At 39.8% G+C, this 16396-nt stretch overlaps 1 protein-coding gene across 2 annotated transcripts in view; it reads right to left on the reverse strand.

The window, feature by feature from the left end:
• The window catches only part of USP34 (ubiquitin specific peptidase 34), a 152890-nt gene that overhangs the window by 59204 nt on the left and 77290 nt on the right, over positions 1-16396 (reverse strand). Inside the window, exons 26-34 of one of the 2 annotated variants that reach the window (XM_083348413.1) lie at positions 15988-16114; positions 15749-15896; positions 15372-15472; positions 13354-13563; positions 12825-12950; positions 8356-8478; positions 8173-8256; positions 6143-6229; positions 5800-6000 (exon numbers count right to left, since the gene is read on the reverse strand). In XM_083348413.1, coding sequence (XP_083204539.1) covers positions 5800-6000; positions 6143-6229; positions 8173-8256; positions 8356-8478; positions 12825-12950; positions 13354-13563; positions 15372-15472; positions 15749-15896; positions 15988-16114 — 1207 coding nt within the window. Of the gene's footprint in view, positions 1-5799; positions 6001-6142; positions 6230-8172; positions 8257-8355; positions 8479-12824; positions 12951-13353; positions 13564-15371; positions 15473-15748; positions 15912-15987; positions 16115-16396 lie in introns of both variants that reach the window. The other variant, XM_083348412.1, reaches the window with a different exon arrangement.

The following is a 16396-nucleotide window of genomic DNA, read 5'->3' on the forward strand; positions in this document are numbered from 1 at the left end:
TGCCTTAAAACTATGTGTTATATGTGTACATGTGTATGTTGTTGTGTGTGTGTGTGTGTGTGTGTGTGTGTGTGTATAAAAATGAATAAAAACTAACAGTATTGTTTATAAATCCAGCATTTTAATGATAAGCAAGACACCATATATTGAAACTCACACAAAGTTCGATAAAATATGCCAGCTAGAATCTTTTCTCCCATTTATCACAGTTTCACAATTTATTTACTAATATGATCATTTAAAGCAAGTGGCAGATTGGTATCTCTTTTTCCTTCTGTGTAGCTGAGAACATATTCAGGACTTCCCAAGTGTTTGCTTCAGTTAGAGTTTGCAATTGGAAGCTATTTCCAGTGCTACTCTTTCAATTTTGAAATCTGGGGAACTGTAATTTTTAAGAGAACAACTAAAGTGGTAGATTTAATCCCTGGTTTTCCTGGAGAATCTCTGGGATATTTAAAAATTTCTGCTTGATTTTCATTTCACATAATCTATTAAGGATTTAATTTAATTTAGGACTGTACTACATTTGTGCTCTTAACTTTGTATATCCCCATGCAGAATTTGTAAGATGTACCATTTCGTAAGTAAACATGGGCAATCAGAAAAAACTTTTAAAAAAAAATTACCGTCTTTTTCGGACCATAAGACGCACCTGACCATAAGACGCACCCAGTTTTTAGAGCAGGAAAACAAGAAAAAAATATTCTGAACCAAATAGTACCAGTATACTAAAATATTTATTATAATAAAGCAAAATACCGTAATGTTTAACAGCGTAAACTCAACAGTGGTGTTAAGAACCATCATCATTTCCATTAACAAATGAGGAAAGACTTAGAGGCTCAAGCACTTTTCTAGTTTCCTGGAAACCCTAAAAACTCATCATCACTAGTGTCAGAATTTATGAAGCTCTGTTGCTCACAATCACCTATATCGCTTTCTTCGCTATCTTCACATATGACATTATCTTCAGTTCGATCTAAGGCACTGCTAATGCCACATTTTTTGAGAGAGGAAGGAAGGAAGGAAGGAAGGAAGGAAGGAAGGAAGGAAGGAAGGAAGGAAGGAAGGAAGGAAGGGAGAGTGAAAGGAAGGAAGGAAGGAAGAAAGGAAGGAAGAGAGAGTGAAAGGAAGGAAGAAAGAGAGAGAGAGTGAAAGGAAGGAAGAAAGAAAGGAAGGAAGAGAGAGAGAGAGAGAGGAAGGAAGGAAGGAAGAGAGAGAGAGTGAAAGGAAGGAAGGAAGGAAGGAAGACAGAGTGAAAGGAAGGAAGGGAGAGAGAGAGAGAGTGAGAGTGAAAGGAAGAAAGAAAGAAAAAGAAAGAAGGAAAGAAAGAAAGAAAGAAAGAAAGAAAGAAAGAAAGAAAGAAAGAAAGAAAGAAAGAATCCATCCTGCTCTTTTCCGCTGGGAGCCCGCAAATGTGTGAATTACCGGTTGCTCTCCTCGAACGCACACTTCTCCTGCGGCACGAGAACAACCCTCACGATTCTTTCTCTACGCACCCTGCCCTCGCCACGTCGGGAACCTGCATTTCTATTGGCTGGTCAGCAGCTCAGCGTGGCGGCTTCCCCACCCTCACCCTCCACCCAGTGGGTTGCGTGTCTCGGTGCACGTGTATACGCAGCAGGGCTGCGTTGAGAGCCGAGGAAGGAGGAGAGGTGAGGAATGTGTGTGTGGGGAGGGAAGTGCTCAGGGGGGGGAAAGGAAGAAAAGATGCATTAGAAACAAAGAACTTATTTGCCGCCCTTCCCCCACCCTGCCAGGATGAGAAACTGCTTTCTTGCAGGGGTTTTGAACGCACTTCAGCTGCTGGCCAAAATTTAAGGTAGCAATAAGTTTCTTTTCCCTGAATAGGTTTTCTAAGACGCCAAAGCAATTTCAAACAATTATTACTCTTGCAAATGGGAAATCACTTCCGATAAACTTCACCGAGAAACCTGCAGGGACAACTCCTCACGGCTTTGCTGGGGCAAGTCGCCAGCAATACGAAACCGGAGAATTATTGGGATTTGGCCTATGAGGTTTAGTTTAGCAAAAACTATTTCTTTAGCGGCGAAGTAAAAGGAAGAAAATGGGCGTGCGCGGGGAGGGGCGGAGAATTCCGCATCTTCATTCAATCACATCTCTCCAATGGAGCTGATGGAAGGCGTTGACTGAATGGGAGACAAGAGTTTTCGCTTACCTTCGGACCATAAGACGCACCTCATTTTCCCCCCCCCACTTTTTTGGGGGAAAAGTGCGTCTAATGGTCCGAAAAATACGGTAAATATTGGGCATTAGAGAATAGCTTAATCATAAAACAAACCATAGGAAAAAATGAATAAAATGGTCCAAAAGTCTGCATACTATATAATAAAATTGACACACTTTATTATATTGAGGTTGATATAACAATGGAGGTAAGTTCTCATGCCTGGGCCTTGTTAGTAATTAGTGTATGAATATAGTCAATGATTTTCTTAGCTTTTAAAAAGAAACCCTTATACATTTCATCCAGGGCTGTATTGGCTTTGGTGGTTAGTAAAGCAGGGCTTTTCAACCTTTTCACCCATTGTACCACTTTTAGGATATGGCAACATCTGAGTACCACCAGTCGCCTAGCAAGGTGTCAAAAACTTAATGACCAAAAAACAAAACAAAACAAAACAAAACAAAAAAAGTGATGAAGTACAGGTTATCCTCAACTTACAACAGTTCACTTAGTGACTGTTCGAAGTTACAGTGGCACTGAAAAAAGTGCCCCCCAAGCCACAGCAGAGCAAGACACCTGCCTACCTGTCTGGTGGCACTCTTCCTCGTGTCCGAGGTTTTCATTGTTGTGAGCATTTCTGTTGAGGATTGGCAGCAGGGTGGGGTGGGGGGGTGTTTGGTTTTTATCCCCCCCCCCTCTCTTGGCTGGTTGCAGCAGGTTTTGGTCACTTCACATGACCCTGGGACACTGTGACTGTCATAAGTATGAATCAGTTGCCAAGCATCTGAATGTAAATCACAAGACCCTGGAGATGCTGCAACATTCCAGCTGATTGGCACTTCTTCTGGGCTCAGCAGAAGCACCAGGATCTGCGCTGAGCTCCAGCAGGAGCCTGGTGCTGATCCTGGCGCTTCCACTGAACCCTGACAGTCCTGCAGCTCCAGCCATCTCTCACTCAGGCTTGTGTGGTGTTGCCACCGGTTCAGCTCATTCCCCTCCCCCACTGCCACTTCTCTAGGATGGTCGCGTACCACCTGCCAGGTGCCAATGTACCACAGGTGGTACCCGTACCACTGGTTGAAAAGCCCTGCATTAAAGTACAGGAAAAGCAAAAGAACTGTCAAAGGATCTACAAGCAAAATTAGTTCAACCTAATAAATCAGGTGAAGCTTAAAAAATGGTATCCAAATATTTGATGATGCTAATTAATAATGTTCAAATTCTGATCAAGAAGTAGAAAATAATTAATACTAAGCCATATAATCATGTAGACCAAGATAGATGTTAAACATAACTTTCAGGAAAATTTATATGGATGCAACAAGAAATCTCCAAGCAACTTCTACTGAAATATATGCTTCTCTGAAACAAAGTGGTGTGGCTGATTTAGCATGCACAATAAAAAGATACTTGAACAAAAATAGGCCGCATGGTAGAATTGCCATAAAACTATATTGCTACACCAAGGTCACAAAATATCCTGCTTACAATATACCAAACATCGTCTAGAGACCCCTCAAAACGTCTGGACAAAATCATTTGGAGTGATTAAATCAAAATTGAATTTTATGGTCACAAACATAAATGCTATATTTGGAGAAGAATCAACAAGACCTATGAAGAGAGAATACCACCCATACTGTAAAGTAGGCATGTCAAACTCGCGATGTCACATGACGTCTTGCAACTTTTTCCCCATTGACAGCAATGGTGTGGGCACGGTTTCAGTATGATGCATCCGGCCCGCAGGCCGGCAGTTTGACACCCCTGCTGTAAAGCATGTTTTGGGGGCATGGAGGTATGTGAGTTAAAATGGCACAAAGAATTTAATCAAAGTTGATGGCAAAGTTAATGCAGCATATTTTCAGAAAATATTGGAGAAAAATTTGCATGACTTTCCAATATGACAATGATCTATAATATAAGGACATGTCAACCCTTTGATGGCTGCAACAGAACAATATTTATTTATTTATTTATCCTAATCTCAATATCATTGAGTCACTTTAGGGAGATCTCAAAACATGCAGTTCACACTAGACAATCAAAAGTATATTATACAGGGCATGAGGCTTTTTAATGAGAATGGGCACCTTTACCAAAGAAAATTAGACAGTCATTCATAACTGTCATGAAAGATGCAAGCAAACATTAATGCTAAAGGGGGAAATACACAATAGAACTAAGGATATGGAAACTTAAGAACAGGACCATTTTATAATTTCCTTTATTGCTATGGTTTAATGATTGTGCTATTCTGTGGTGCCTAGTATTTTAATTTGAATCAATCTCAAATTTTTTAAAAAATGTTTTATTTAATCACTCACAATTACTTACAAAATGGTCCATAATTCTTCAAGGGTAATGTAAACTTATGTGCACAACTGTAAATTTAATTCAATATAGTACTGTGTGCTAACTAATTAATACCATTTTATCACATATTCATAATGAACTTTGTATAATGACTTTGAAATGAATGGCCTAAAGCAAGTTCAACATGAATAACTAGTACACACAAAAAATAACAACTAGGAAATTATAATTCAACTAAATAAAAACTTCACACTTTGGATGTAGGTATAGTTGAACTTCTAAAATGTCTTGGAAATCACTGACCTGACTAAATATATTTAAAATATTATTTAACAAAAATGCTTCCTTAAGGCTCTATTTCTATTTGCCATTTCAATTTAGCAAGTTGCCATTAAGAATATCCAGAAACAACCTTGCTTATTAAGTATGAATCTATATATACCTGTATGCTAAAATTAAAATATCAGTGGAAGAAGCTGAACATATTGCAATCAAAACGTTTTATATACAAAATTATGTTGTTCTCAAATCCAATTTCTGTCTTAATTTATAAGGTACAGATGTGTACAGAAAATAAACAGGAGTATATATTACTACTCTTAACCCATCTTAATGCTTTTCAGATATGTAGGACTTCAACTTCCATAATTTCTAGTTATCAAAGATATGTGGAATGGTAATAAATATTCTTGAGATATCCAGAATAAGTATAGGGTTAAGAAGTTTTATCTAGCATTCGAATAAGTCTTCTTTCGTGTTTTTTCTTTTCTTTTCCTATTTTTTTTTATATATATTTAATAATGTTAAGTTTTGTTTGTTCTTATATAAGTTAGAGAGTGATGGATTTTAGAATTTATGGTTGTTAGTATATGGTTGCTTATGATTGCTTTTATATATATATACCTTGTATTTAGCTCTGGGAAGTCCGGGGGGGGGAGGGGGGTGGGGGGGAGGGAGGGGAGGGAAGAGGGAGGGGGGAAGGGGGGAGGTAAGGGGGGAGGGAAGAGGTAGGGGGGAGGTAGGGAGGGGAGGGTGGAGGGGGATGGGGGTTTTTAATGGAAAATTGTATTGTAAAACTTTTCAATAAAAAAAAAATATTCTTGAGATATATAGTAACTTAGTAAGAATGCATTATTCCAATTAACCATTCATTATACTTACTAACATTTTTTTCTTCTGACAATCAGTTTCCCAATTAAGTCTCTATGTAAACCTACATTTACAGTGTCACACCTGCCAGATAAGATTTTCTCTAAAGTCTTCGTTTTTGTTGCTTTTAAAGAGAAGTTTTTCACCTCTGTTAAACGGGGTATGTGAAGGCCTTTTGTATGATCTCCTGCTGCTTTCCGTGATTTTCCTGGCCAAGTTCTTTTCCTGTGATTCTCTGCTACTCCAGACCAGGCAAAAACATCATGATAAGCTAAATCCAAATCTGAAGGATCCACTGCAAACTGGCATATCAACTTCAGCAAGCAAGCCAGACAATCTAGTAACCACTACAAATAAAAAATAGTAAGCAGCTTTAACTTCATTAAATTTTTTGGTAGCTAATAGCAGAACACTTTAAAACAAAACTACAGATTCATTAGAAAAGTTTTATATTTCATTAAGATGAGTCAGTTACAACTTGTCACTTACAACTGTCCATGATTCCTGATCTTTAGGTTCTAAAATTCCAGAATTAAATATTTCCAAGAGCTGCTGAAGACCTCCAGAAGCCACAAACTGTAATCAAATTATAGAAGGATCAGCAAGGAAAATAAGTAAGTAAACAAGTACAAACGTGTTATTGTACAAAAACCTCCCACTGATAATTGAATAATTCTTTGCCTGTACTCTGGCGTTACTGTTTATCTTCATCAAAACCTACAACCTATCTTCATCAAAACCTCTGGCCTTACTGTTTATCTTCATCAAAAACTACTGGGGACTTGCAATCATTGTCCCTATATACAAAAAAGAAAAAAAATGACCCTGCTAATTATAGACCAATGAGCCTCCTTCAAGACATTGGCAAAGAGAAATTCCAGGAATAGATGGAAAAAGCAAACATTTGCAAAGGAGCAAACTGGCTTTAGGGAAAGTGAATCCACCACTAATAGTTCATCATCTCACAGAATAATACTTTCTGCAACACAACCTCTCTTTATGCTCTTTTTATAGATTTCAAAGCAACATTTGATTCCATATCCTGAGCTAATTTGTGGAAAAAACTGTAGACTCTCTCAATTTACCAAACTTTACTTCATTTAATATGTATGATACCTAAAGGAACCTCATTCAATATAAGATGTAACCCCAGTGAAGCTGAGAAAGGCATCAAGCAAAGCTGCATATTGGCTCCATTCTTATTCTATATCAACATGAATTTTTACTCCCCCAAATTTGATGGGGGATACATCTCTGTTTTACTCTATCAAGATACCGCAGCAATACTTTCTGGAACACCCATTGGCTTCAAAGAACAGCAAGAACACTAACATAATTCTGCTCAACTGGGTACTCAATTATCAGAAAACTAATCATAGCATTTGGCAAAAGATCCAAGAGCCACAAGATTATAAATGTCCTGTTTCAAATTCCTGGGAGCAGTTCACCATTCTTCTGGCAGTAGGAAAGCCCATGAGAACTATGTTTGCTGAATATGCATGAAGGAGTTTATCTGCCAACCTTATATCCTTAAATCAACAAGAAATAGCCACAATATCATGGCAGCACTCAAATTATTCAAAGCCAAGCCAATAATACAAGTTTATTTTGCTCAGTTGGACTCCTTCTCCTATTTTCCATTATTAGAACTTTTATAATCCAAATTTCTAAGATCAGCCCTTCAAATCCCAAAATGTGTCTCTAATGACGCCCTTCAATTAAAGAAAGGCCTCATGAAAATGGAAGCTAAAATGACCATATTCAGCTTAGACTATTCATTTTTCCCCTTGACCTTCCTGCACTAATTATGAGTGACGACTGTCAATCCATATGGAAACAAGCAGTGGCAACTAAAATTTCATACTTGGGTTTCTCTCCAGGTCTTCTATTAAGTATGGGATATTATCAGACCAAAACACTCATCAAATAGCAATACAGAGCACCAGGACACCAACTTTACTGCCAGTGAGTCCAACAGATACTCTACCTCCCCTATGGCATACTTAACTAAGCTTGAACCACCTAAATACCAGAGGCCTTTAGTCTGACATGATGTCATGCCCTTCCCTCAAGTGTTTGCCATACTAGAATGGTCTGTAATTTGATATAGTCTTCCACAAACAATCCTTTATGCTTCCCTACAGCCATTTAATGTTCCTACTCATTAAAGATTTGTTTAGACTTTTTTAAAATTTACTTTAAATACATTTTATATATTTCAGCTTTTCGTATTTTTTAAAACTTTGATATATTTTCTGTTTTTACTTGACTGTGCCCCACTCTCCTTATGTTCTACAACCATTACAAATTCATGAAAATTTAAATTAGAAATGAGCAATTCATTATTGTATAAAGAACAATTCCTTTTTTGTTTTATGAAAGGATTTATTCACAAAACGCAACCTGTGGTTGTTTGTCAATATCTCATTTTCTAATTAAAATCAAAAAGTAAAAGTACAGACACATGTGAACAAAGACACATACCACCAGAACAGCATTTTTATATAATAATTTCAAACCTTGCAACTCCAAGTGTTTTTACTGTTTTCTATTTGATCTTCACTTGAATCATCAGAATCTGGGTAAAGATCACTGTAACTTCCCTAAAATCAATGACAAAAACATAATGATCATGAAGAATAAGTTATAAAAGCAACTTTACAAATCTATTTGAAACAAAATTTTGAAAAATAAAATACTACCGTGGATTCCCGTCTTATTCTTCTATTGGGTTTTCCAAGCGCTTCAATTATTTCAAGGGCATACAGAAGCTTATGGGCACTTTTTATTCTTAAAAGATCTTTCCAACTGAATCCATCATTACTCTTTAAAAAATAAAAAAGATTAGATAAAGTCTTAAGAGAGGATCAACTACAAGCTTGAATATATACTTTTATTTATATACAATCATGTCTTAATTATACCCTCTGTTGAATATAATTTGACTCATGTTGAATGTATGATTAAAAATCTGTCTTAATCTATGGTTCACTAGAGCAGGGCTTTTCAACCTTTTCACCCATTGTACCACTTTTAGGATAAGGCATTATCCGAGTACCACCAGTCGCCCAGCAAGGTGTCAAAAACGTGACCAAAAACAAAAGGAAAAAAATGATAAAGTACAGGTAGTCCTTGATTTACAACAATTCACTTAGTGACTGTTCAGAGTTACAGGCGACAAAGGACTGAAAAAGTGACTTATGACCATTTTTCACACTTATGACTGTTGCAGCATCCCCAGGGTCATGTGATTACCTTTTGCAACATTCTGACAAGCAAAGTCAATGGCCGGGGGGGGAGGGGCGCGGCCAGTTCATCACTCAGGTTGAGGGGTGCCTGTGGGAGGGGGATCCGTGGGTCTCTGGTGGAGGGGGTGGGACTGGGGTGGGTGCCTTCCTTCCCTCCCTCTCTCCCATTGTCCCTTCCTTCTTTCCTTGTAGTGGGGTGCCCCAGGGCTCTGTTCTGGGTCCAGTGCTCTTTGGATAGGGGAATAGATGGGGAACTCATCAAATTTGCAGACGACACCAAGCTATTATTATTATTATTATTATTATTATTATTATTATTATTATTATTATTATTATTATTATTATTATTATTATTAATTTTATTTATATACCGCCCTTCTCCCGAAGGACTCAGGGCGGTGAACAGGGCAGATGTATAAAATACAAAAAATACAAAAGTTAAAAGGAATTAAACATAATGCCCAAGTAAAAACGATAAATACAAATATTAAGAGCAATAAAAAACCCAACCCACCCCCTATCAGGCCAAGCTGGCTTGTTCAAACAAATGAGTTTTCAGATCGGGTCGGAAGGAGCGGAGGTCGGGCGCCATCCGGAGCTCAACCGGCAACCGATTCCATAGCTCCGGGGGGGCCCACAGAGAAGGACCTCCCCCTGGGGGCCACCAATCGACATTCTCTGACCGGTGGCACCCTGAGGAGGCCCTCTCTGTGGGAACGCACAGGGCAGAGGGAAGTTGATGCCGGCAGCAGGTGCTCCCTAAGGAACTCCGGACCCATGCCATGTAGGGCCTTGAACACCATTACCAGTACCTTGAATCTCACTCAGAAGACAACTGGCAGCCAATGCAGCTCACGGAGTAGAGGTGTAACATGGGAGTATCGGGAAACTCCCAACACGACTCTCGCGGCTGCATTCTGTACCAGTTGGAGCCTCCGAGTGGTCCTCAAGGGCAGCACCATGTAGAGAGCGTTGCAGTAGTCCAAACGAGAGGTCACGAGCGCATGAGTGACCATACACAGGGCATCCCAGTCTAGATAGGGCCGCAACTGATGTACATCTCTCTCTCTCTGTGTGCGTGTGCGCACGTACACATCAGTGTGTCTTGACTAGGGTTCAGTTAGTCTAGGAAAGAAGGAAGGTTGTTTGTGTGCCATGTGTGATATTTATTCCTTTGGCCTGAGGTGAAACTGTCTGAATCCATATAAAGTGTACAATGCATTGCACTATGTTTCATAATCCAATGACATGGTATGTATACATGTTGTCAAAAATGTTATTGTCTTTAGAGAATGGAAAGGAAGTAGGTGAAAATTACAAAAGCTACAGTAGTGTCTGATGAATGAAAAAGCACACATAAATATGCAGGCATTTTTTTGTTGTTATTGTTGACAATACATGGTTTTTATAATATGTTGAAAGAATGTGCAGTAAGGGCAGTTACCCATCAATCCTTGTAAATGGTACTATGTGTCTTCTTGAATCTCTGATGGAACAACAAATGTTTCCATGCAAGATAAAAATAAAGCATATGTGTGCTTGCTCATGCATGCATACACTTTGTGACAATAAGGTGTGAGCCTGCATAAATGGTTGACAACCTGTTGCTATTTGTGTACAAATACAGTTATGAAAAAGGAACAGATGAGGAATGAAATAGGATGAAAAGAACAGAGGTGCAGAAAGGAAATTTGGTGACAGATGAAAAGAAGGGAGGGAGGAGAGTTAAGGAAAGAGGGGTATGTTTAGAATAATGTGGCATTCACAAAAGAGGGAACTTATGGAGATAATTTTGCGAATGCTATGGGGATACAGCATGTTACAAGAATGGAAGGCGGCTATGTTTGGATAGAAAGAGTAAAAAAAAGGATATACATACGCAATGCTTTTTATGTAAGAAAAAAGGTGCTGGAACTCAGCGCCCCCCCCCAGGCCATTCCTTATCAGCAACCTTTCATTCCCCTCCCAAGCTGGACTGCTGTGCTAAGGTGGATGGGATGGGCAGGGTAGGCTTGGTCCCCCTCTGCTGTTTTGGAGTGGTGTGTGTGTGTGACGGTGAACGGCTCAGCTGCTGTTGTGCACCTCTGGAGGGGATTTCTTTAAACTTCGCCCCGCCAACTCTGCCTTGTCCTCTGCCAACTGTCCCTTGGCTTGCGCCATAACCATGCGGCACAAGCCTCCCCTGACGCCTCCCTCAGCCAGTCCTTTGTCGCCTGTCTCACGGAGAGGCTCTGCACAGGGATGCAGAGCAGAGAACAGCCCTTACTTGCTGCCCTGCGATCAGAAAGGCAATCAGTCAGCCAAGAGCCCAGCTGTTTCAGACTTAAGCCCGCAATACAAGCAACGCCATGCGTTTCTCCCGGCCCAGAAGGGGAAAGTGACTGGCGGGAAGGTCGGCCGTCGTGGAGATGGGGAAAGGTTAAATGCTGTGAAACATTGGGGGAGAGGGAGTCAGGCGGGCGCATTTCTCTCTCCACACCCGCGCTCTGTTGGCTTCTCTTGGCGTGCATCAGCAAAACAACGTGAGCCTCGATCCTGCTGCCATGGGATGGGTCCTCCAGGAGGGAGGGCGCAGTTTGGCCACTTTGCTTTCCCCTCCATAAAGTCGGAGGAGAGGGGAAAAAGTTTTGAACCCCGGGAGGCAACATGAGGGCCGCGAGGGATATTGTAAACTCACAAAGAGAGGAAAAGAAGATGGAAGAGAGTGAGGCCGAGAGAGAGAGAGAGAGAGAGAGAGAGAGAGAGAGAGAGAGAGAGAGAGAGAGAGAGAGAGAGAGAGAGAGAGAGAAAGGAGGGGGCAGTTGTGATATTGGTACTCAAGGCCGTGACACCCCCTTCCTACCGAGGGAGTGGACAGCTCTGTCACCTATCAGGCTCCCGCTTGCTTGTGAAGTAAGAAGAGGGGAGGGAAGGGCGACATGGATCCCACTGGCCCACACGCACGAGAAGAAGTCAATCCGGCTGCTGCACAATGAGTCCCTGGGGAGGGCGGGTCCTCACTCTGCGCCTGCGCTCTTCGCGTGCTCTCCTGCAGGGCATGTTCGGTAGGGTTCCTGCAGGCTGCCACCAATCAGCATGTTTTCTTCAACCGAGCTGGGAAGGAGTGGAACGGGGGGGGGGGGGAGAGCGAGAAAGCAACCAAGACACTCGCCCTGTACCACCAACCAGGTGCTCGTGTACTACTGGTGGTATGTGTACCACCGGTTGAAAAGCCCTGCACTAGAGATTTCTACAGTTAGAGCTATATTAAAGGAAAACGGAAAATGCTGAATAGGTGACCGTTTTTGAAGTTTCCACTATTTACTATCTATATTTTAGTTTATGCTTAACTGAATAAAATGAAATTGGATTGTCCATTCCACAAAATTATTCCAGGTATGTAAAATGATTTGCTGTTGTCAGCAATATACCTTCATTTATACTTTTGTAGCTTTAATGAAAGGTGACCACTTGCTATAATTTAAAAAGCTGTTGTAAGATATGCATGACAGTGGTCTTGAACAACCAAAAGCGACCTGGAATTATTTATTTATTTTACTTATTTATTTATTTGACTTGATTGCCATCCATCTCACCTATAGGTGACTCTCCATTTGGAGAGGTGCGCGCGCACCACTGCCCGTTGGAAGAGGTGCGCGTGCACCGGGCGGCTGGGAGCCGCAAGAGACGGCTCAAAGAGCCGCATGCGGCTCCGGAGCCGCGGGTTGCCGACCTGTGTCATAGACCCTCTGTGGTACCAATACTGGCAACACATACAGCCTTCCAAATGTCATAATAATTGTTTCTCTCCTTCTCAAGACATATGAATAGTAACAGATATTTGAATCCCCAACCTCCAAACTATGATGCCAAGTTTAAACTATATGCAGCATTTCCAACTTCAAGTATCAACTGCAAATATTTAAGAGATATTTTTTGCTCACCTGATCATCTAAAATATTTTGAAATGCCTGAAGCATATTAGGACATGTAGGCAGTAGCATTAACAACTCCCAAACTCGCCTTGATAGATTTTCTGCATGAAGGTGGAGTTCTTCACATTTTGCACTCTGAAGACACAGATAAAAATGTATCATGCATATATAAAAACAGACATTAATTACAATAACAACAATTTTGTCACACAGATTGTAATAGATGTTCTAATAAAATTTTTCATGCTGAATTCAAAAAGACAATCAGTTTTTTCTACCAGACTTAATTTTCTTGTGACCCTGTCTTCTTTATTCTTTCAATATGTTAAATTACAATACCATATAGTATTTTAACTATAGTATTATATTTGTATCAATTAAAATCTAGTTATTACTGTTGTTCTTGAGCACAAATAACTTCTAATCAAAGGTAGAAGGCATGACAGCACAGAACAGCACGTTGTGCAGGTTGAATCATGTCTGAATATGTCAGATACGAGCACAACCTCTGCCTGGAGAGAACCTTGATGAAAGTTACCTCACTATCTTCCATAGCCACTTCTGCAGGTGGAGGCTTAAAGGAGGCAAGCATTTCTAGCAAATCAAACAGGGTAGTAAGATGAGGCTCTTGCAGAAGTAAGAGCATTGGGATGTTGTCCTTCTGAGGTGCTGGCAAGCAGGATGCTGGAAGCTGAACTCCTTCCCCTTTTCGCTCTCTCCTTGGAGCACCCAGGGACACAAAGACCATCTTGAAATTACAAGTGAAGATAATTTTATTTTAAAAAAAGTAAGGAAATTATTATTATAAAGGTATCTGTATATTGGTACCAAAAGTATGCCTTCAACACACTGACTAGGGCCATGAGAAAGTTGTTCATGTAGAAGGGAGAAGGAAAGGTATCAGTCAGTCCTCTGGCAAAGCACAAGAATTCTTGCTGGCAATGGACAAATTAGCTAGATGCTGTAAGTTGTATGAGCAGGGCTTTTTTTGTCATAGAACGCTCCGAACGGAGTTCCGGCACCTTTTTTGGATGGAACCTTGTAGGGTAGGCAAGGCAGGTTATATGACATGTGTGAGTTCCAGCACCTTTTTCTTTTACAAAAAAAGCACTGTGTATGAGTATCATATGGATAGAAGAAACAAGACAACGGAATATTATCATTTCAGATAAATCAGAAAGTCACCCATACTGAGAAAACTAGTGTGGTGCCGCCATGTGACTGCGACTTGCAACTTTCTGGCTTCCCCACTGACTTTGCTTGTCAGAAGCTAGCTGTAAAGTTCACAAATGGCAATCATGTGACTGTAGGATGCTGCAACCATCATAAATGCATGCCAGGTGCCAAGCACACAAATTGCAATCATGATCATGGGGGATACAGCAGTGGCCACAACTTTTGAGGACTAGTTGTAATTCTTCCTTTTTCAGTGCCATCATAACTTTGAATAGTCACTGAACAAGTGGCTGGTAAGCAAGGACTAACTATGTTAATTTTAAATAGGTTTTACAGCATTTCCAAAACTTTTATCTTCCCGTGTTTTACATTTTCCAGCTGACCAACAGATATCTCTTTCTGCACCTTTAACAGAACTTTCTGCTAAAATAAGGTAAGCCTTTTTGACAGGATATATTTTATTTATAGGTAGTCTTCACCTACCTATTGACTCCAGGTATGACAGTATTGAAAAAATAACTTTATGACGAATGCCCCATTTAGGACCTTCACAGTGTCCTTCAGTCAGGTATGTGATCACAGTTACAATTAGTATATATTGTCCCATACCTGACCTGTTATTTTGATTTTCTTTCCTATCCTTGCCCAGCAGAGAAACTGGAGAGAGGAGATTACAGTACATTGCTTTCAATGTGTATTTCTCATTGTGCATATTTGCTCTCTTGTAATTCGTTCCTCCCCAATGTTATACTCTGTGAGGGCAGGGGGGGAACAGCGATTTCACTAGGCAATGTTTCCTGTGCTTGATTCATCTTGTCCTCCCCTTGCATAGTGCAAAGATTAGCAAGGGAGCAATTAACAGAGAGTAAGCCTGCCCACAATGGGGAATTACTGGGCTGTCTGTGTAGCATGCAGCTGCCAATAGCAACACATTGCTTTCCATGTGTGTTCCCCATTTTGGGTCTGTTTATTCTTTTATAATCACTTTCCTCCAATTACTGTAAATACAAACATTATTTCCCTTTTTGTTAATTATCTCAGGGTAAAGGTGAGATTTCCAAAGGGCAGGGGGGTGATTAGGAAGCAAACAAAAGCCAAAAGTGTGAAAATGATTAGCTTAGAGCCTGCTATTCCCAGAGCCACTGGGGTGAGCTCTCCAAAAGACAGGAGAGTGGGGAAAAGAAAAGCACAGTTGTGGTCATGTGATTTCCTACTTAGCAATCACTTTGTTTAGTGACTGAGTTGCAGGTACCAATTGTAATGTTTAAGATGTTGGCCCAGAAACCGTGGGACTGTGAGTTTTAGTTCCACTTAGGCTCATTTGCTCATTTTTTATCACCATAGTATGTTTTATAATCAGCTCTGAATATTTATCAATACCTGCATATCTTTAAATCCCAATTCATGAAGTGTTTTTTCATCATAGTCAGTTGTTAGTTCATGTCCAGAAGAAATCATTCTTACAGGACCCATGAGACCCCCTACAAATGAAAAAAAAAAAGTTGTTTTCAGTACTTCGCCTTCTCCTCTATCCATCAAACATATGACAAATCATTTTACAGAACTATAGAAATAATACATATTCTATTATTTTAGTCACCCCCTCACTCATTCATGTACTAACTTGAGAAAAACACAACAGCTTTTTTTTTGTATGAACACGATCTGAAAATAGAGACAAAATCAAATCTACCACCCAACTCAAATTGGATTGCAAATCAGTAAAGTTTTAATCAGAAAACTACTTTAAAATATACCTGGGAAATCTCCTTTTCTACTGATTTGACCAAATTCTTGCAGATGTGCTTGCTGATTCAACTGCTCTTTCTGTAAATTTTCATACCAATGCGTAACCTCAGCTCTTAGATCTGCTACCTGATCACTTGGGTACATTTCAATGGTCATCTGGAACAGAACATACTGTACATTAAATTTATTTCTCAGATAAGACGAGAGATTTAAAGCAACGTAGGGGTGAAAGCAAATTAAAACATACTTTGTCAGGAAGTCCAGCTGGTTGACAAACAATTCTGAGAGGTAGTGATTGTTTATCACTCAATGCTTTTAAATGGCTGCTGATACCAGTGCCTTCTATTTGCCATTGTCTCAGATGATATGCAAACCTGAAGAAAAAACATTATAAAAAGGGAAATCAATGCCAAACTATTTCTTTAAAAACCAAATGTATCTAAGCAAATGTATGGAAATGTACATATCTACCTGTTCAAAGTGAAATTAATAGGCTGAGCTCATATACAAAGACAAATGACTATGAATTTCTTGGTATTTTAGGATTTGTGATGTTTATGAACTTGTCAGGGTCTAAAGAACTATAAAGATAATTTCATGAACTCAATGTTTCAACCTTATTTTAAAAGTAGATTGCTCAACACTACATAACAAAC

Source organism: Vipera ursinii (assembly GCF_947247035.1).
Source record: "Vipera ursinii genome assembly, chromosome: 1".
Taxonomy (NCBI): Eukaryota; Metazoa; Chordata; class Lepidosauria; order Squamata; family Viperidae; genus Vipera; species Vipera ursinii.